We start from the raw sequence: 19,419 nt of genomic DNA on the forward strand, positions 1-19,419 counted from the left end.
CAGTAGGTGCTAAACGTACACCATAGGTAAATACATTTAAGCCAAAAAGGTAATTTTTAGGAGAACAGCTGTGATGAGAGCACAGTTACTGAATGTAAAATCACTTTTATATAATGCCAACTACATGTCTCACCAACTTAAGCCATTTTCCCAGTACTAATTTTAATTTATATGATTAGATAAGCCAATTCCTTGATTTAAACTAGATTTGAAAATGTTATTTTTAAATTTTATTAAAATGCCTGAAGTCAATTATAAAATTTGATAAAATCTGGTATTTGACTACCAAGGCCCCTCTTGTCTGCCCCAGATGTTATAACTATGGGGTGATCAAACCCTCAGTCACATCAGTCCAAGCTGAGAATAAAACTTTCGGACTGGCTTTAGTGTTCTCCAAATTGTGTTGGCCCTACGCATGTGCAACAAGAATCCTCTTGACTTGTTTAGGAGTTAAACATTCAAGAACTCAACAATTTTAAAAGCTTCTGGAATGGTAATGCTGAGAGTCCACATATCAGAGAAATTCAAGGGGCAGGAGAAATTATTGTGCCCTTCACTGGGAGACACACACACCATGTGCTGATGTTGGGGTTGGTGTCCGTTCCATTTCCAGCTCCAACACTGACCGTGAATTCCCAAGATTTTTGCTGCACCCTCCAGAACAGCAGGACCCAGATAAGTTTGATTAGTAGGCTGCAGATAAGACATCCAGGGAGGGAATGGTTTGGTCTTTCAGTGAGCGACTGAAAGGAACAAGACCAAATCTGCTGTCAACACAGCCAAGGGAAACTGGGAGCAAGAAGAACTGGGTGCAAACTGGGTTTGCCTATTTTAACCACCCAGGTAAGTAATTTCAGACCTTGGAGATTTCCATCTTAACATTTATCACCAACTCCAGGCTGAGAGCATTTTTAGAGAGTGAAAGGAAAGCAGATGGCATAATTAAGCAGAAGAGAACTGTTCCACTTCCTCTCTCTTCTGCTTTGTGGCTGAGTGTTTACAGGTACACAGGCATTTGTTTGAAACCAGCATTTTGCTTTCACTGGCCAGTTTTTCCTTTTTCTGTCTCCTAATTCCATGCTTTATTGTTGCAGCAGCCCTCTTGTTAGAAGGCAGAAATGAGCCAAGACACAGACTTCTTGTTTACCGCAGCATGAAAAGGGTCCTGGTTTATTCCTCTTTACACCTCAGCCATCCTGACTCCAACTATTCACTGACTCTGGCTGCAGCAGCTCCTCCTGTGGGTTTCCCTTGCAGCCTCTGACTGCTGGTTATTTCCTGCTGAGCTCTGCATGCTTTTACCCAGCTAGACTGTGACTGCAGGTTCCAACAACAGGCTGACTGCACACTGACCTCAGAGTAATGATTCTCTCTCCTCAGGATCCTCCTCCTTCATGGATCCTTCTTCCTCAAGGTTCCTCTTCCTTGGTGATTCCCCTGACCAGCCAACCCACTCCCTTTTATCACATTTATCTCTATTGGCTACAGCTGTGACTCATCAGGCAAGGCTGTATTGGGTAATTAACACAGCTGTTACTTATCAGGGACTAGATCACCTGTATTCCCTTCTCCTACACTTCCTTGCCTCAAACTCTCACCTAAAAGTGGTTTAAGGACAAAGGATCTTGATTAAAAGATTTTGCCTCACTGCCACCAATCTTTACCTATTTATTTCACTTGCAAAAGTGCACAAAGCCCCCAACTAAACACGAAAACCCATCAGGGCACTGCTTTACCTGGAGCCAGAGCTTGTCGTGCTGTGACCACTTCCCCCCAGCGATGCACTGGAAGGTGGCGTTCTGCCCCACGTTCACCTCCACGTTCTGCAGCCGCAGGAAATGCGGGGCTTTTCCTGGAAAAAGAGAATTGCTTGAGTAGAGCAGGGCAGGGACTGACCGTGCTGCACCCACCTGAGCACCCATAAAAGTCTTGGGACTCCCCCGCTAAAGTGGATTTGCAACATAAAAGTGCCCTTGGGTGTTGAGCTCCTCCCTGATACAATCTTTCATGAGGCCAGCATGTAATGAGCCCCACGAAGATGTATCAAGTTCTGAGGGTGCCCATCACCTCACCGAAATGGCTTAAAATAATATTTGCCAGATGGCTGATCAGGTGTGCTTTGAAAAGCAAAAGGTTTTAATTAAAGAGAAAATAACAAACAATACAGAAAGAAAACAAAAGCCGTGCAGAGATGAAGGAAAGCCCCTTACACCTGGCTAGAGACACCCCAAAAAGCACAGAGGGGCTTTGTGCTTGTTCCTAAATACATAACGATCAAGGAGGGATAATTTAGCTTGCTGCCCAATAGAAACAGCTATGTTTTAGAGGAGCAACTGAAAGGTCCAAGGAGTTTCTCTGTGCTGGCATTGAGCCAATTTCGATGAGAGAAACACAGAAGGTTCTGGTCCATCTTCTTTTTAAGTTCAGAGGTAAACTGAAACTCTTTTCCTTATTTGGAAACATTTTCTTGGGTGTGGGAAATGCCCTGCAACACTTCCCTGCAGAGAGGAGTGGTGCTGGAGCTGAGAGGGGGTGGCCTGAGGGATCTTAGAGAGCCCTGGCACCTCTGAAGACACAGACTTGGATCAAATCACAAGTTCATGGTCACCAGCACAATTCTTTATTGCCTGCTATAAAGAGTAATTGAGTAATCTCTTTTCTTCTGAAAACTATATTTCTAAAAAGGTCAAAAAAAGTCAAATGCTTTTGTGCTTGTCGAGCATGACTGACCCAAACCCCATTTGCACAAGGGTCTTTTATCCTTTTTCTTTTCTTGACTATCAAATATGTCCTAGACCTTTAGAATAATGCATCATCAATATCAAATCAGATATTAAATGAAATATTCATTTAACTTGACAGTATTGCATCACTGCTTTAGTTTAAGATCACTGATATCAGTGTTCTGCTGACACTAAATTCAGCATTAGTTCAAAATTAAACCAGTGATATTAAAATGTAGACATAGTTTGGTTTTTGTTTTTTGTTTTTTTTTTTTTCACAAAGAAACTAGATGAGAGGGTCATCTTTTTGATTAAATATCAGACTGAGTTAGGTCTGTATTTAACTAAAGGTATAAATAAGATTACAGCAGCAAATGCAACACCTTTAAGTGAACTATTTTCTTGCAGGGCTTCAGAATAAGGTTTGTGCATTATTTGAAAAATTTTAGTATGACACTGAAAAAAAATCTAAAAAGGTCAGTGTTTTTCAACATCGTCTGCACATTTTCTAGTATGATTAGACACTGAAATACATAATTTCAGAGGACATTATAACCTCTTTTCTGTTGGAATCAAACAGCTTTAAAGGGATGTGGGCATCTGTGGCCCTGCATGGCTGAAACTTGATGTGCAATCATTTGACACATGAACAGAGAACACATGTTCACAGACCATGTCAAATGTTTTTATCTGCTCCTGTGCACCATCCAACGCACAGCTCACTGCAGTTCCTGAAGGACAGGGATTCTGCACCATCCTGCTTTCTGGGCAGCAGGAATTTGCATGAAGGGTTACTGGAGAGCTCCCTCTGGGTGACATTCAGAATGTTCTACACAGTATTTCAGGATAATTCTAATATTTGTGCCTGCAGTCCAAAGTGAGCAGCTGTAAGTCAACTACAAATACAAAGGTGTTACAGTCCTACCAATGCCAATGTCCTGGTCCTTAGGTCTGCCCAACTTCTGGAGCACAGGTTGTGCAGTGATGGCAAGGGCTCATGCACACAGTCAGTGAGATTTTAGCATAAGGAAAATGGATATTCCAGTGTACTGCTTCAGAGGACAAAGGAAAACAAGAGGCAGCACCAGCAATACATTTCTTTTTCTGTATTACTGTGTCATTAGGGGCATTTCACTGGTTTTGCTGATTTTGGATTGCCTGCCTTTGTCATCTCTGAAGGTAAAGCAGAAATGAAGAAATAAGACCAGTGATTTCAGTAACCTCCAGAGCCACCAGGAGCTTCATGGTCCCCGTGTTTTGATGTACAACAATTGTAAAAGGAATCTGAGGGGCAAAGGCTGTACAAGGAATGGGAACACGAGGGTGATGTTTACCCTGGTGACTGTCACTGCTGAACAACAAAAGCAGCACTGGGAACCAGACAGGAGCAGCATTTACAGAGACTGCACAGAACTTGCAGCTTGTAATGAGCTCTGTGTGCTGGGGGTTGCAAACAGATTGAAAAAAAAAAAAAAAAAACGAAACCAAACAACCAACCCTGTTCGAATCATTTTGTTGCTGAGTCACCAAGAATGCACTTAATTTTGAGGAAGGACCTGTGTATACTCAAAGAAATGGATTCAAAATCAGTTTACTTAATTAAGCAGGGATACAACACAGCATCCTGCCTAACTGCTTTAAATCCCATCACTTTCTCGTTGAGACTCTGCCCCATGGTTTGTTTAGTGGCCTCTGTCCCAGTGATCACCCAACACGCTATGGAAGGCACAGACCATTTGGGGATTTGTCTGGGAGCTGCCAGTTATCAGCAACATCTGGTTAACACAGACTGTAAGTATTCCTTAATGAAGTAAATGCACCCAAAGGCCTGAGCAACGAGCACATGGTAAATACAAATATAATTTACTTAAGCAGCAATTAGCCGTGCTGCAGTTATCAGAAATGTCCTGTTAAACTTGAGCAGAACCGTGTCTGTCACATTGAATGGCAGATGTTCTTTGACATTCTGATCACAGCAAAACCAGTTGATTTTGCTCCATCCATATGATCCATCATTCTTTTGTGAGCAGCTGTCACTGACTTACTGAAACCATGAGCCAGAAGGAGGGGCTGTTAAAAATATCTTTACAAGAAACTGTACATTCCATCCATAAAATATACAAAGTCCTCAAGCCCCACTGAAGGTGGGTTAAGGAACCAAACAAGTTCAGACTCAAAGACTGAGGCACGACAATTCTTTAAAGAAAAAAGCAAATAAATCTCAGTTTATTGTTGTGTCTGCGATAGAAGAAATGCAGCCCCAACATTTTTGAATAGTGTAAAGAACCTGCATTAGTTTCTACTCCTGGATAAGTGCAGTGTGTGAATAAGATCAATTTTTAATCTCTTCACAGCTTTCTGAGCAGGTCTAATATGTTGAAACCAACCAAACTTTGGGACAGGCCTCTTACCAAGGAAACACTGAAACAATTTGGTTGTTCTTTTCAGAAGTTAACCACACAGGTTATTATGAGAAGCTTTTTAGATTGTTTTCTACAGCAAGAAGATTAAGAAACAATAAAGCCATCAGTTTACTGACAAGTAAAGAAGAGAGAATTGCTCTAGCTATAAACTGAGAGCAGCTTTGCCTTTTGCACAGCTTACAAAGGTAGGTATTTAAGCAAGGCTGACTGTCCTTAGGGGTCTTGGAGGGAGACAGGACATTTTAGTGCTGACCCAACTGGGTAAATCTCTCCTCTAGACTACAAACTGTGGCCTACAACACGCTGGTACAGTCAGAAAAAATAAAGAATGCTCACTGCAGGGATGGGCGAGAACTCTGACTTCATCCACAGCTATGTACCCGGGATGTCCTTTCAAAGAGACAGATTCAAATATCACCTGAAATAGAAAAGAAAAAAGAAAACCCAAGAAAGAACATTTACATCAGTAATTTCAGCAGTCACCACATCCTGCTGTTATTCCAAGTCTGAGTAATTGAAGGCATTTTGTTAACAATGAAGGGATACCAGGGCAATTCACTGTGTGAATGCAATGCCAAATCTGTTGGGGAAGCAAAACAAAAGATTAGAGCAACATCCAATAGGATTAAAGACAACTCTGCGCATCTCTGATTTGGAACAGCAGAAAGTGCCCTGGGTGTATGCACACACCTACAGTCACTTAAGCACCAGTCCAGGAACATTTAGTGGATAATAATTTGGTATTTAATAATTTTGGTATAATCAGTATGCCTTGGAAAATTGGAGAAAGCACTACAGGAGACAGAATTCTCTTCCTGAATCAGTGACCATGCATGGATTCTTCTGGAGAAAACCCTGATTTGCTGTACAGGCCCTTACAGAACCAGAAAGTAAATTACAACCAAAGGATGACATGGGGTTCTGGACTGAAATAAGATTTTCCCAGATATAATGATGTTGTTTCTGCCTCCCTGGATTACACTAACATGATCAGAGAAGGAATATTCTTAAAAACCATGTGTACAATTTCTCTTCATTTATGCTACATTAGCAAACTTTTTCTTTATTTGTGCACCTGGATTATGAAAACATTCCAGTAATGTGGGTCTGGAAAGACAGTTATTCCAAAACAGATGAATAAAAATCTCATTCTTCTCTATGGGTCCGTGAGTTTTACCAGGAAAACTGCCCTGTAGTATCTTGTTAAAACAATATATGGACTATCAAAAAATCAGCAGCACAGGAAAACAAACAAACAAACAAACAGAACCAAACAATGAAAACTAAAAATCTAATAAAGAGATCATTAAAAATAAGTTAATTGTTGGAAAGCAGGGCAAGGGGAAGGTGCAGCTCTCACTCAGGGGACCAGCAAGAGGTCAAGGGGAAATGGAACAAAGCTGAGTCAGGACAAGCTCAGGCTGGGCATTAGGAAAAGCTTCTGCAGTGGGAGGGAGATCTGGCCCTGGAAATGAACACAGCACCAAGCCTGGCAGAGTTCATGGAGCATCTGAAGGACACTCTCAGTCACATGGTTGAGTTTTCAGCAGTGCCTGTGAGGAGCAGGGAGGTGGATTTAATGATCCTTATGGGACCCTTTCAACCTGAGCCATACGCTGACTCTGCAAGGAACAGGAAGTTTAGAAATGTCAAGCTATAATAATAATAATAATAATAATAATAATAATAATAACAACAACAACAACGCAGACTGATGTTGAATAATCAGTGATGCTACCTCCCAAATTAGTGATTTTCTTCCCAAAGTAACCCAGTGCTATCCTTTACTACATTAAAGAAATGAATGGTGGAGATGGAATGGGTGCTGTCCTCTGCATGTCAAAGGGAAATTCCCAGTCTCACTCCATCTGACTAAACAATGTTCACACTGTACTGGATTGCTGATTTTTGCATGAGTGAATAATCAGCTTACCAAGGACAGACTTAATTACATGTTCAGCCAGCACAGTTATTGCCATTAGGACAGTGCTCTAGTGCAGCTACTTGTTCCATAGGAGAAAGTGTTCCAGTCATTTGTAACTTCTAAAATTCACTACTAGAACACAGAGTTAACCACTTAAAACCAGTTTTCAACAGTTTTTTTTGTTCTAAATAAAAGCTGGCAATCCCAGCCAGCCGCTGTTCAGCAAGCCCCTGGAAGATAAAATAATCCAAAAACCATGAGCAAGTGTTTTGTGTTATCAGGGTCCTTGATAGGCTTTTTAGGGACTGTAAAAAATTAGAGTATAAAACAGGAGTCTTTAGTATGGAAATTATAATTATTTTAGCAATTAAATATCATTCATGATAAAAATTACACTTACTGGGAAGGTCATGCAAGGCTCTGCTGCAACTCCCTTCAGACCTGAATTCAAGTGCAACGTTACAGCTACAGAATCTTATTTTAGTTTTACATTTGTGAAAAGTCATAAGCCACAACAAAGTAATTCTCAATTATCTGCAAGTCCAGAATTTGGTAAGTTCTCCAAGGCACTGGCATCAGGTATGAGTGGGTGTAAAAGTAAGCACCAATACACAGAGAATTGACTGTGGTTAATTGCCAACATGTGCGAGGTCTTTAATGCAGCACAGTGTAACTTGATAATAACCATCTCAGCCTCTAAAAAATCCCTGTCCACTGGTGCAGAATCCACTGAGGACTCCTCTCAATTCAAGCAATATTATGTGACTATTTTATTCTGTTCTGCTTTACACTCAGATATTGCTGCCCTTTCCCAGTTCAAACTTACACATTATTGTCTTTTTGTGTATTTTGAAGCATCTCATCCCTATCAAAGCGAGAAGCACAGAAGCACCCAGGCTTTCCTGAAAACTGGGAATTGAGACCCAACATGGGGAAAAGGCAGGAATGAATGTTTATGGGGCCCATTTCTGCAAATCTCACACTCAGTATCCCTCATGTCCTTTTAAGTTCAGCTGGAAACGCAGCATGATGGTTGAGACAGGCAGTGCTTTGCAATTAATAATGCTTTGCATTTAAAGAACTCCACGGAAATTAAGATAGTTGACAAAATACAAAGTTTTACTCTTAAAAAAAAAATCCTTAAATGCTCCTGAGGCCTGCAAACACAAAGTCATTTCATGTTTCCTTCTCCCTAAACAAGCCCCCGCTGCAGAGCAGTGATTTACCAACAATGTCTGTGTTAGCAGTGTAGCCCAGCTCATCTGTTGTGCTACAACAGTTTTCTCCAGGCATGGATCAATAACATTCCTTGCTCTACATCAAAAAACCACCTTCCTGGCAGGCTCTAGTGCTGCCCTTGGTGCATTCTGGGACCAAGTTCATCCTTATGGCAAGCAGTAATTCAAGATTACACGTATTACCCTTCTCCAAGAGCCATTAGAGCTTTTTCTCGCTACACTGGAGAACATTTGCAGGCTGGGAATCCAAGTACAAGTAACTCCAGGGTAGACATGATGTATTGCCCCACATTTCTATCTCAGCTAAGTGCTTCTGCAGCCAGGTGACTCCTATGACCCTTGCACAGAACTGCCAGACCCAAAACACAACCTCTGGCAACTGCTTTGGATACCAGTTTTCCGCTAGCCACATCTCCACAGTTCCAAGTACTTGACAAAGCCTCAGACCAGGGCAGAGCGCTTCAGGTTGTTCTGTCTGGCTGAATTTTTGATGCGTATCCCAATCCAGGGTGGTGTGGTTTCTGTGCATTAGGAGCATAATCAACATTTTGCCTGATGCAGATTTCAATACTTAGGGAAAACGTTGGTTTTACCTGGTCTTTTCAAAATACAGAACAGGCTGTCAGGCCTCTTGTACAGAGAGAGTTCCCCAGGAATGCAATTTCCATTTAAAGCTGACAAAGAAATGGCAAGTTTGAGGGTGGGGAGGCCCTGGCACAGGGTGCCCAGAGAAGCTGTGGCTGCCCCTGGATCCCTGGGAGTGTCCAAGGCCAGGCTGGACAGGGCTTGGAGCACCCTGGGACAGTGGAAGGTGTCCCTGCCCATGGCAGGGGGTGGGATGAAATGTGCTTTGGGGTCCCTTCTAACCCAAGCCCTCCTAAAACTTCATTAAGTAACACTGCAATGGCACATCCTAGATCATGGGTGTGGAAAAACAAGACACTCCTCAGGCAGCAACACACCCAAGTCTTGTAGTCCTCCCACCTCTGGACTTACTTAGGCAGAAGTGTTACTTTAGGCTGGCAAATACCAGTAATTTTTCCTCTTCATTTTTTCAAGCTTCAAGTTCTCTTTTTTCTTTTCATTTTTTCATAAATCTCACTTAAATGTAGAAACTCACAGGACTACAGGCCACCAACAAGGTGATTTATAAAATCAGAGACTGAATTTAGTCTACTAGACCCCCCTAATATCCAGGACAGGTCTCAAATTTTAAAAGCCATGCTTAAGGAGCAAAAATACAAGTATGACCAGAAGGAAACATCACTCTCACTCATCACAAATTTAAAAAGAAGCCCCTTGCATTTTCTAGGAAGGAACTATGCCTGGGCAGATACTGCTGCCTTCCAATCCATTCATTTTGTGCTTCACTGGAAAATTCTTGTTTGATTTAAAGGATTCTTTTGTCCAAGAAAAGCAAACTTGACCTGCCAAAGTACTTGTAAAAGACCTAAGCGAGGCTCAGGAAGCCTCCTTTTGATATATCTGAGAGCAGGATCCCTCTTAGTGTGAGATCAGACTGCCTTTTGCAGGTTTTTCAAGCACTGATTTTCTGGGTGAAAGATCATTTCTGTTATCTCTGTGGAGCACCTACGATGAAGCAAATTCTGCTTCATGCCCAGGATCACGTTAATATGAATGGAGTAGGAGCACTCCAGTGTGCCTTCAGAAGAGTCACAAGTTGTGCACTGCCCTTAAAACACCACTTTCCACACATTTGCATCTCTTTATCCTTCCCTCTCGCCTGCCTGGTGCACTCTGTGGATTCTGCTGGTATCCACAACTCTTTCAGAGGCAGCACATTAAAGCATCCTCCTCCAGCTCAGATTTTACAGACCTCCTACCCAGTTATTAGAAGAAAGAAAAAGAGAGGCTTTTCCACCTGCTGTTTTTTATACACAGACTATTTGCTGCCTTTTCATAGTCCATTCTATCGTGGTCCCTGTCTCGCTCCTGTCTTTTATTACTATCACATGGACACCAAATCTCCTGCAAGGTTTAGGATGCAATTACCTCCCAGGCTTTTTATTTTGGTGTCTGTCTTGAATATAAAACAAGACAAAAGAACTCCTTCAACAAATAAAAAGTAGCATGTGAGTCCATTGTGTGCGAATTACCTAACTGAAATTAAAACAGTGGCCGTAAAGTTGGCACATGAAGTTTGAAGCAGATAACTAATAAGTAGGTGTAAAACTAATACAACAAAAAAATAGTGTAGCCATTATATTCCTTGGCTTTGTCATTGTCTAAAAAAAAACAAAAACAAAAAACTTCTAACAGAATAAATAAAGCTGTGCTAGAAAGAGGTGGAACTGAGGCTCTAGTGAAGAATACTCACATTTGATACCGTGGTATAAGAATTTATTGGTATCTTATGTCTTTACACCCCTCATATAGGCAGAAGATGCAAAGCCAAGTCAAAAAGTGTTCCTTCTTATTGAACCAACCAAGGTCCAAAAATAATCCAGGGAGGTTTATGCAGAGTACAGACACACATCCAGAAACTGTTTTGTTTACAGTCACCACAGAAAGTGCCAATACAAGTAGCAATTTCATCATGAACGAGTGTGTCTTGTCAATAATTGCCTCCCATCCATCACTCTGGCCTGCCAACAACTAAAGAAAAAAAGGCGAGGAGGGAAGAAATATGTCAAGCTGCCTATATAACCACTACAGGAGAAGTTATTCTGAGAGGAGAAATCAGCGAGGGAGGCGTCGATTTTCAAAACCAGCAACAGACACCCAAAGGAGAGAGGGGGAAAAATATTTCCAAGCCCCTACCTGATAAAAGTGGGGCCAGAAGGTGCTGATGGCCAGCTCTGCCTTCACCCAGCCCTCGGTCACCACCCCTGACACGTTCCAGATGGGGTTTCCCTGGGGGCCCCCGTTGACCTTGACGTAGACATTGAGGGCGCCGGGGCTGGAGCGGTCGCGGCTGGACAGGTAATAGTGGAAGTCAATGCAGTGGGTGTCATTCTCCTTCAGCGTGGGCAGCAGCAGGTGAGCCTTCTGCCCCGACGCCCGCCCAGAGCTGTTCACCATCATGAAGGAGCCTGCAGGCCAAAGGAAAAAGAGAACAAAGAGAGGGTTTGCTTGGTGTTCTGGTCTAGGGCAAATTTGGGAGGAAAACCCCCGAATGGGATTCCTCTGGGGAGCAAACCCAAACGGCCCCTCCCCCCAGCTGGTCCGGGAAAGAATTTCCTCAGAGAAAAGTGGAAAAAACTATTTCTTTAACAAAGTACCCACAAGCATAAAGAATGAATAATATGAAACAATAAAACCTTCCGTTATTCCAAAGTGAGGTGGCAAATTGAGGAAGTCCTAGCTGTAGGTGTAGCTCAGCTCCATCGGTCTCTTTACCAGCTCCTCTGGCACTGACAAAATGCCAAGGTCCAGGGCCCAGTGGGCTGCAGGTGTGAGCCCTCGGTGCTCCTCTGGATTTTTCAGTCCAGAACAGGTTTAAACAGTCCCAAGGAAAAGAAGAAAAACAGTCCAGGGAACTTCTCTCCCTCAGCTAGCTAAACTAACTAAAAGCAAAAAAGGTTTTTGTCCTGCTGCTGTCCATGCCTCAGGCGAACACTGTCCAGAGCAGGAATGCAGAGGAGTGAAGGATGTTTCTCAAAACAAACTGCACACTTCTTCTTTCCCTGCTTCACTCTCAGAACCAGTCTTGAAGGCACAGAACTCAACATACAGCACAAACAGAACAGACAAGTGGCAATACAAGCATCATAAAGTCCCCCTAGGACACTTGGGACTTTGGTGCAAACCGCTCCATTCGGAAGTCAGCGGTGCCCTCACAAGCCACAAAACAAACCATTCCTCTGAAGGAAGCAGCTGCCGGATACCAGTTGTTAGGGAGAGAAACGATATTCAAATTGCAGGGTATACACACCAGTTGATTCAGGGCTGGCTAGAACCACTTTAATAAATAACTTGCAAATCAAAATAGAAATACTGTCTTGCTGGTATTATTTTATCACCTTGTGATCGCACAGTCGCTCTAAACAAAAGCACATTCCCACTTCAAGCAACAACCAGGTTCTACTGCTGCACACTGTCCCCCAAAGGCACATTCAACACAAGGTAACAAGTGACAGGATGAGAGGAAACAGCCTCAAGTTGCACCAAGGGAGGTTCAGATTGGATACCAGGAAAAGATTCCACATGGGAAGTGTAGTAAAACACTGGAACAGACTGTGGAGTCACCATGCCTGGAAGCATTCAAGAAATGTGTGTATGTGGTGCTTGAGGATGTGGTTTAGTGGTCAGCATTGTGTTGGGTTGATGGTTGGATTTGATGATGTATAAAAGTAATTTCCAACCGTAACAATTCTATGATCCAACACAAAAAGTACAACAGCGCAAGCTCTCAGCTGATATTTGCCTGCACAGCTCCAACGCCCTTCTGAACATTGGCACCTGATTATTTGAAGGTCATATTAAGAAAACCCCAATTTTCATAGCCCAGTCAAGTGAGGGTTGTTGACAGAACAGCAACATTTTTACTTGTAATAGTGCAACAGGACAATAATTTTCGTGGGAGGGAAGGGTAGGCTGAATTTAGGGAGGGAAATGTATACTGAGGCAATTTATGAGTTTGTTAACCTGGAAGTCTGCATCATATTAACTGTGGCACTCAATGTTGAACTCGCATTTGGATTCATCAAGCAGTTATTTTACAGCACATTGTGTCTGCACTCATCTCCTCACAGATGCATCAAGGTGACAAATGTCAGCAATAAGAGAGAACATGATGAGAGTTATTTGATTCAATTCTGGCTACAGGACCTCCTTTATGTGGGTGCAGACACCCACACTCCAAAAGAACTAAAGAAAACACCGGAATGGGGTGGGGGGAATATGTGTGTCAGCAGCCAGGCGTGATAATTTTTAATCAAACACAGCCCTCTTGACACCCCTGGCTCTGATGCTGCTGCCAAGCCATGCTACAGATGTGTTTGTCTGCTGGCCTCTCGCACTTCACAGAGGACTGAGTTTGAAAAGCCCTGCCTCACTTCTGACCTATTGACTTTCCCTCTTCCTCGCTGCAGCAGGTGACTCAGATGAGCCAGGCAAACATGTGGATCAATTCTATGCAGTGAACAGTCATTTATTATAAATTTATAGCAGCTACAAGCAACTTTCTCTCATAAAAATGTTGGTTTTTTTTTTTTTCCCTGTGTTTATATGATATACATGCATTTTGTAAAGGATTGACAGGAGGAAGTCAATCTTTAAAAAAAAAAAAGGCAAAAGAAAATGTTACACACTCTAAAGACCTTGGAAAATTCCACTGCAATGCAAGCACAGCTGGGGAGGAGGAAGAGGCTCTAAGAAAATTTATAGGCAATATGGTCTCTGGCAATGCTGCCTTTTAGTGGAAAGGAAGGAAAAACAAAAAACAAAATGGTCACAGGTAAAGAAATTCCCAATTCACAGCAAGGACTTGGAGAAATGTTAGAACTGAATCCAAACTTTCTGGTTTCTCTCTATAAATCAGGATCCTGGCAAATGCCCATTGCTGATGTAACTCTGCTCCCAGTCAACCATAAAATCCCCTTCTTCAGCATGTAATGTATCCACACTACCCTTAAAAATCTACTCATATAAACTAAACTTTTGAGAAACTGAAATTTGGGGTTAGTTTCTATGACCTGAGAACATTTATTACCAGAAAGCACAGGTGCCAGCAGGTTTGGAGAGGCAGCACAGCCCTTCAGGGAGGCAGCAGGCTGGGAACCTGACACAGCCAGGTTTGGGAAGGCTGATTGTGACACCCACATCCATGAGGGCTGGAGCCCCTCTGCTCTGAGCAAGGCTGGGAGAGCTGGGGGTCTTCATCTGGAGAGGAGAAGGCTCCAGGGAGAGCTCAGAGCCCCTTGCAGGGACTAAAGGGGCTCCAGGAGAGCTGGAAAGGGACTGGGGACAAGGGATGGAGGGACAGGACACAGGGAATGACTTTAAGCTGATGGAGGGGAGATTTAGATTGGAAATTGGGAAGGAATTGTTCCCTGTGAGGGGGGGAGGCCCTGGCACAGGGTGCCCAGAGAAGCTGTGGCTGCCCCTGGATCCCTGGAAGTGTCCCAGGCCAGGCTGGACGGGGTTTGGACCAACCTGGGATAGTGGAAGGTGTCCCTGCCCATGGCAGGAGGTGGGACTGAATTGGCTCAAAGGTCCCTCCCAACCCCACCCACTTTGGGATTCCAGGACCTCTGTCATTACACAGTTGCAAGAACCAGAGAATTTGGGAGGGAAGACACTGTGAAACTGCTGAGTCAGGGCAGCATGGTCCGGAGGAGTCCAGCAGCTGCTGTGAAATGCTCTGCCTGAAGCATTTCAGAGCCACTTGAGTACAATGCAGACAAGTTCCCCAGGTGCCAGAGACCACACTGGGGGAGGCAGGTGCAGCCTAGAATCATTCCAGGAACAGCAGAGCTCCTGTGCATTCACAAGGTTTTTGACCAAGTGCCTCCCACACTGGGGAGAGACCAAAGAAAAGTGATTTTTACACCATTATTGATTACACTGCACCTGGCACAGCATTCCACTTCTGGGCATGCCTCTCAACTTTTCTCTTTTTAATTTGGACAACATGTCGATTATCCTGCCCTAAAGAACTACCCTGAAGCTGTTCTGTGTCTAACACAACACAGCCCTGAACTGCACTGGGGGAGGTAAGAGCTTCGATGACAGCAAAAGTTAGGGAGTATTTCACTTTTACAGATCCATGTATAAAAATAATGAGCTTTCCTCTGGGAGAAAAAACATCAGCTTTTATTAAAAAGTTCCAAGCAATAATTACAATTTTATTTTTCACCACCCACAAAAAGTGAATCACAAGCTATTTGTGGCCTTTTGTGCAACTGCTGACAATTCTGGGGAGAGTGGGGAGCCTGGATCCAGCGACTGACAACACCAACAAGAGGAATACCCATCCACAAAAAGGACTTATCAAAATGATTAGTCTTAATTACTAAAAACATAGCCTTGCAAACAATTGTCATGGATATATTATTCCCAGCTTCCCATTTATAGCTTTTTTTTTTTTTTTTTTTTTTTTTTTTTTTTTTTTAAATACGTGTGTAGAGGTACAGGAGAAAATACTGTTAAGAAACACAACTTTCTCAGGAGAAGTCCTGATAAGAGGCATTATCTTATGACAGTAGAAAAGATGAAAAATTTCCACTAATAGTGCCATCTCTGCCAGAGAAAAGAACTCACACCTTGTTTAAAGGGATTTGTTCTCTAGGAACTCCACCACAGTCCTTTGTTTCTGCAGAGCCTTGGAGGGGCAGCTTCCCCCACAAACCCTTCCCTGGGATACCCCAGGCACTGCTCACCCCACAGGATCCAGAGAAATACCTCAAGCCTGGCCATCCCAGGGGCTGAAAACTTGTAATTCTGTCATGACAATCATTGACATCAGGCTCACGAATAAAATAAAGAAAATATTCATTCTATAAAATTCAGCTGTGAATAAATGATACCCTTTATCCTATAGATTGATCCCAAATAGACAGAGTTTTATTTTTATTTTCAAGTGTGGACTTGAACAGGTATCCTCCAGGACCTTCACAAAGTTGCTCTGCATGCTCCAAGATCAATGGATGAGATCCACTGTCCACAAATTTCCATGTCTATGGAACTTGTGTGGGCAAGATCCATCACTCAGGGGTAGGTGAGAGACCATGAAAACAGCTCCCACCAGGAGAAAATAAATAAAAAAGAAGCCAGCCTTTTAAAGGCAAATGTGGTTTTCCTCATTATCCTTAATAAAAATTGACATATTATGATTCAGGGTCTGACAGCCTTCTTTAGGCTGAGCACAGTGCTGAAGCTGATGGGACTGATTCTCAATTTATAGGCCTACATGTGCAAATAAAAGAGATACAATCTGGTCTGGTACCAACAAATCACTTGTCACAGTTTCCACTCATACAAAGGACTAAGGAATGAATTAACATGTCACAAATAGAAATTATTGACTAATAGATGACTGAAAGCCTCCTGAACATCTCCAGGCAAGAATATGAATAAAACAAAAGGTATCTTGGAGAAACTCTTGTTTAGACTGTTGCATATCCAATTGGGGGAAAAAGAAACAAAAATATCATTCAGTTTTATTGTTTTGTTTACTTCCTTACAAAAGTTCAAGTTTCCAAGTCTACACTAAACTAAAAAAAAAGAAGAATTTTGGGGGAAAAAATTATCTATGCGGGATAGAAGGGTTTTTTTATGTTTATTTGACAGAGAAATATAAGCTCATTAAAGCAAATTGAGTGTAAGGTCAATTAAACATGGTGTACTCTGTTCAACAGGTTAAATTAATTAATATCTTGCTGGTTTTATCCTGACTATGTAAAAATGAATGTGTTACGCTCAGATCAGTCAGAAGCAAGGAGGATGGGGAGACTGTAAATAAATTCATTTTCAAAAATCCTTTCCAACAGCAGGAACATAAAACGCCACTCTCTCCTAGTTATTAAACATACCACTGAAAATTGGGGAATTAAACCATGAAGTCCTCTCTAGCCGGCCATAAATTTCAATTTTTCCCCTGCTTGGTGGATAATGATGCCTTGATAAGCGTCCTATTATTGACGCATCTGCAACAAGCTCCTGTTTCTGGAGCCGAAATGCCGCTCCGCAGCAGATGGTGGCTATTGTGTTTACACATCAGCACTTTATGTTTGCCTCCTCTCACGTCTGCAGTAAAGAGAAGGCCGTAATTGAGTTTTTAATGGCTTTGCACATTGTTCATTAGGTTTACACGAGTGTGCTCTGACAAGTGACAGCTGAAGGAACGAGGCGCCCGGGAGCTGCCGGCAGACCTTGGCTGGTGCTGTCTCACTGCTGCCTTTGAAGAGCTGAGCTGCTTCAAAAGTCGAATTACAGCAACAGGAAAGACTTGAAAAGGAAGCTGTCAAAATGCTCCGCTGCAAAATGAGGCTTCTAAAGCCCTGAATGCCCAACTCAGGTGTACAATGTTGTTTTAAAGAGCAGACTCTTCCCGACACGAAGACGTGGGTTTCCAGCAGGTGCAGCGGCATGTTTTCAGACACAGTTGTGTTTATTGCCGGAGAACAACTCTATCTCTGAGCAAGTGAGCCTGACACCTGTCCTTGTTAAGGCAGAACAAAGCCACATGGGATAATCTGGGCTGAAGGGGCCTCAGGCCAAGCCCCTGCTCAAAGCAGGATCAGCCCTGAGCTTACCACTGAATCTTCCACACCTCCCCAGAGGATTGCCCATCTCCTCTGGAAAGCCTTCTCCACTGCTTGGCTACCCTCGTATTTTTTTCCCCTTTTATTCAGTTCAAAACCTCTCATTTCCAGTTAGATCCTTTGTCTCTCACCCTCCAGGCACCTGCTGTGGTACAAACTAAGTCAATATTGCTGACAGACTCTTGGTAGGAAAGGATTTGCGAGGCGAGGTGTGGGTTCGTGTCTCATCTGGGTCACCAGAAACTGATGCCTTGGGAAGGCTGACCTGAAACAGAGACTGGACAGAGCTGGAGAATAAAGTAGATATTTATTGAAAGGCCTTTAGGGTATACCTTGGGCAGGACAAGCGCCTGACAAGGGCGACACCCAAGGTGGACTTAGAATGGTCACAAAATGCACAAATGGTCATGAGGTCTCACACTTTTATAAGTTTTGGTCCATTTTCATATTGGGGTTAAATTATCCAATTCCAGCTCCAGGTTGTGAGGTCCCATCCTTCTTGTTCCTCCCTTCAGCCACTCTTGTTTGTGCTTTTGGGCCTGAAGGTTGTCCTTGGTCCTCAGCAGGAAAAGGATTTGTTTTGTGTCCCTGCTCTGTGAGGAGAGCTGAGTGACACTGAATGTGAGGCTCAGAACTGCAGCCCTGGGCAGCACAGAATCTGAAATACATGAAAGCTGAAACTTAAGGCATCATCACTGCCTCATACACTGCAACAGAGCATGGGACCCTTTCCCTTTATCCACCCCTTTAGCACAGGAGTGGCTGCAGAAGGACAGATCAGAGGAAGGAGTCTCTCTGAACTACCTTCAAGTCACTCTGAAGGCCACAGAACAGATATTCAACACTCTCTGTGTTAAGGATGACAAAATATGTTTGTGGACAATGTAACAAAAAGCCCAGCCACCTCCACAGTTGGCTTCCAGTAGCAGCAAAGCAGCCACTTTAAGCAGAATGTAAGAATTCTTCTCAGGGTGCTGTGAAGCAGAATTTACCATTTCAGCCTTCCAACAATCAGCAATATAAAGATTTTTTTTGAAATCGAAAGCTGCATCAACCCCATTCATTAATTAGCCACAGAATGATCTTTCTCTCACCATTTTTGTTGAGTCAGGAATAAGACTCTGTCAACGAGCTCTAGAGTTTGATTATACATTGTGCTGGGGAAAATAAATTAATATTTCCATGAACTTTAAGATTCTGTCACTTAATTTGTATTTCTTATTTTATGAAATTTATGATTACCTACCTGCCACACACTTCCCACATTTTTACATCCCTTTTTGTGTATAATACTGAAAAAAGGCTCAGAAATCTTTTCCCCTCACTGATGTACTACAGACAGAAGCGTTTGTACAAACCCAGAATTTCTGTATCTCATAACCAGATCACTTTTCCATGTATTAGGGCAAAATCAGACCCATGGGGTTTCATTCTCAAATGTGAGTCATACTGAATTAATCTACCAATGAAATTGTTAGATTCACTGATAAATACGAATATAAATGGCAAGTTGAGTTCAGTATCATTCATGAAGACGATTCATTCACTTGGGAAATTGTTGGATAATAGCAAAGAATTTTTTAAAGTGACAGTCTACTATTTGTTAAAAGCTTTTCTTCTGGAAATGAATGTAATGAAAAGAGTTATGTTGTTGGGGGATTTTTTAAAGAAAAATCTTCTCAGAGCAAGACTGATCTCATATTACCTCAAATATTTGCTGTAGATATTTGAAGTGAAGATTGTGACATTAGCACTTCCCCAGTCCTCCCTGAGAGATCAAGTGTATGGCAAAAATTCCACTGACTGAGCCACGCATGACTGCTGCATTTCCAGTGCCAGACACTGCTACCCATAAAACATGAGTGCTTTGTTAACAAACTACAC

At 42.6% G+C, this 19,419-nt stretch overlaps 1 protein-coding gene across 5 annotated transcripts in view; it reads right to left on the reverse strand.

Annotated features, from left to right (window-relative positions):
- Window positions 1–19,419, reverse strand: part of PTPRT (protein tyrosine phosphatase receptor type T) — a 339,897-nt gene that overhangs the window by 274,102 nt on the left and 46,376 nt on the right. For all 5 annotated transcript variants that reach the window (XM_066198774.1, XM_066198773.1, XM_066198770.1 and 2 more), the window contains exons 4-6: window positions 11,090–11,361; window positions 5,483–5,564; window positions 1,737–1,852 (exon numbers count right to left, since the gene is read on the reverse strand). In XM_066198774.1, coding sequence (XP_066054871.1) covers window positions 1,737–1,852; window positions 5,483–5,564; window positions 11,090–11,361 — 470 coding nt within the window. The remainder of the gene's footprint in view (window positions 1–1,736; window positions 1,853–5,482; window positions 5,565–11,089; window positions 11,362–19,419) is intronic.

Source organism: Chamaea fasciata, unplaced genomic scaffold (genome assembly GCF_029207755.1).
Source record: "Chamaea fasciata isolate MVZ Bird 193981 ecotype frontalis unplaced genomic scaffold, bChaFas1.0.hap1 SCAF_17, whole genome shotgun sequence".
NCBI classification, from domain to species: domain Eukaryota; kingdom Metazoa; phylum Chordata; class Aves; order Passeriformes; family Sylviidae; genus Chamaea; species Chamaea fasciata.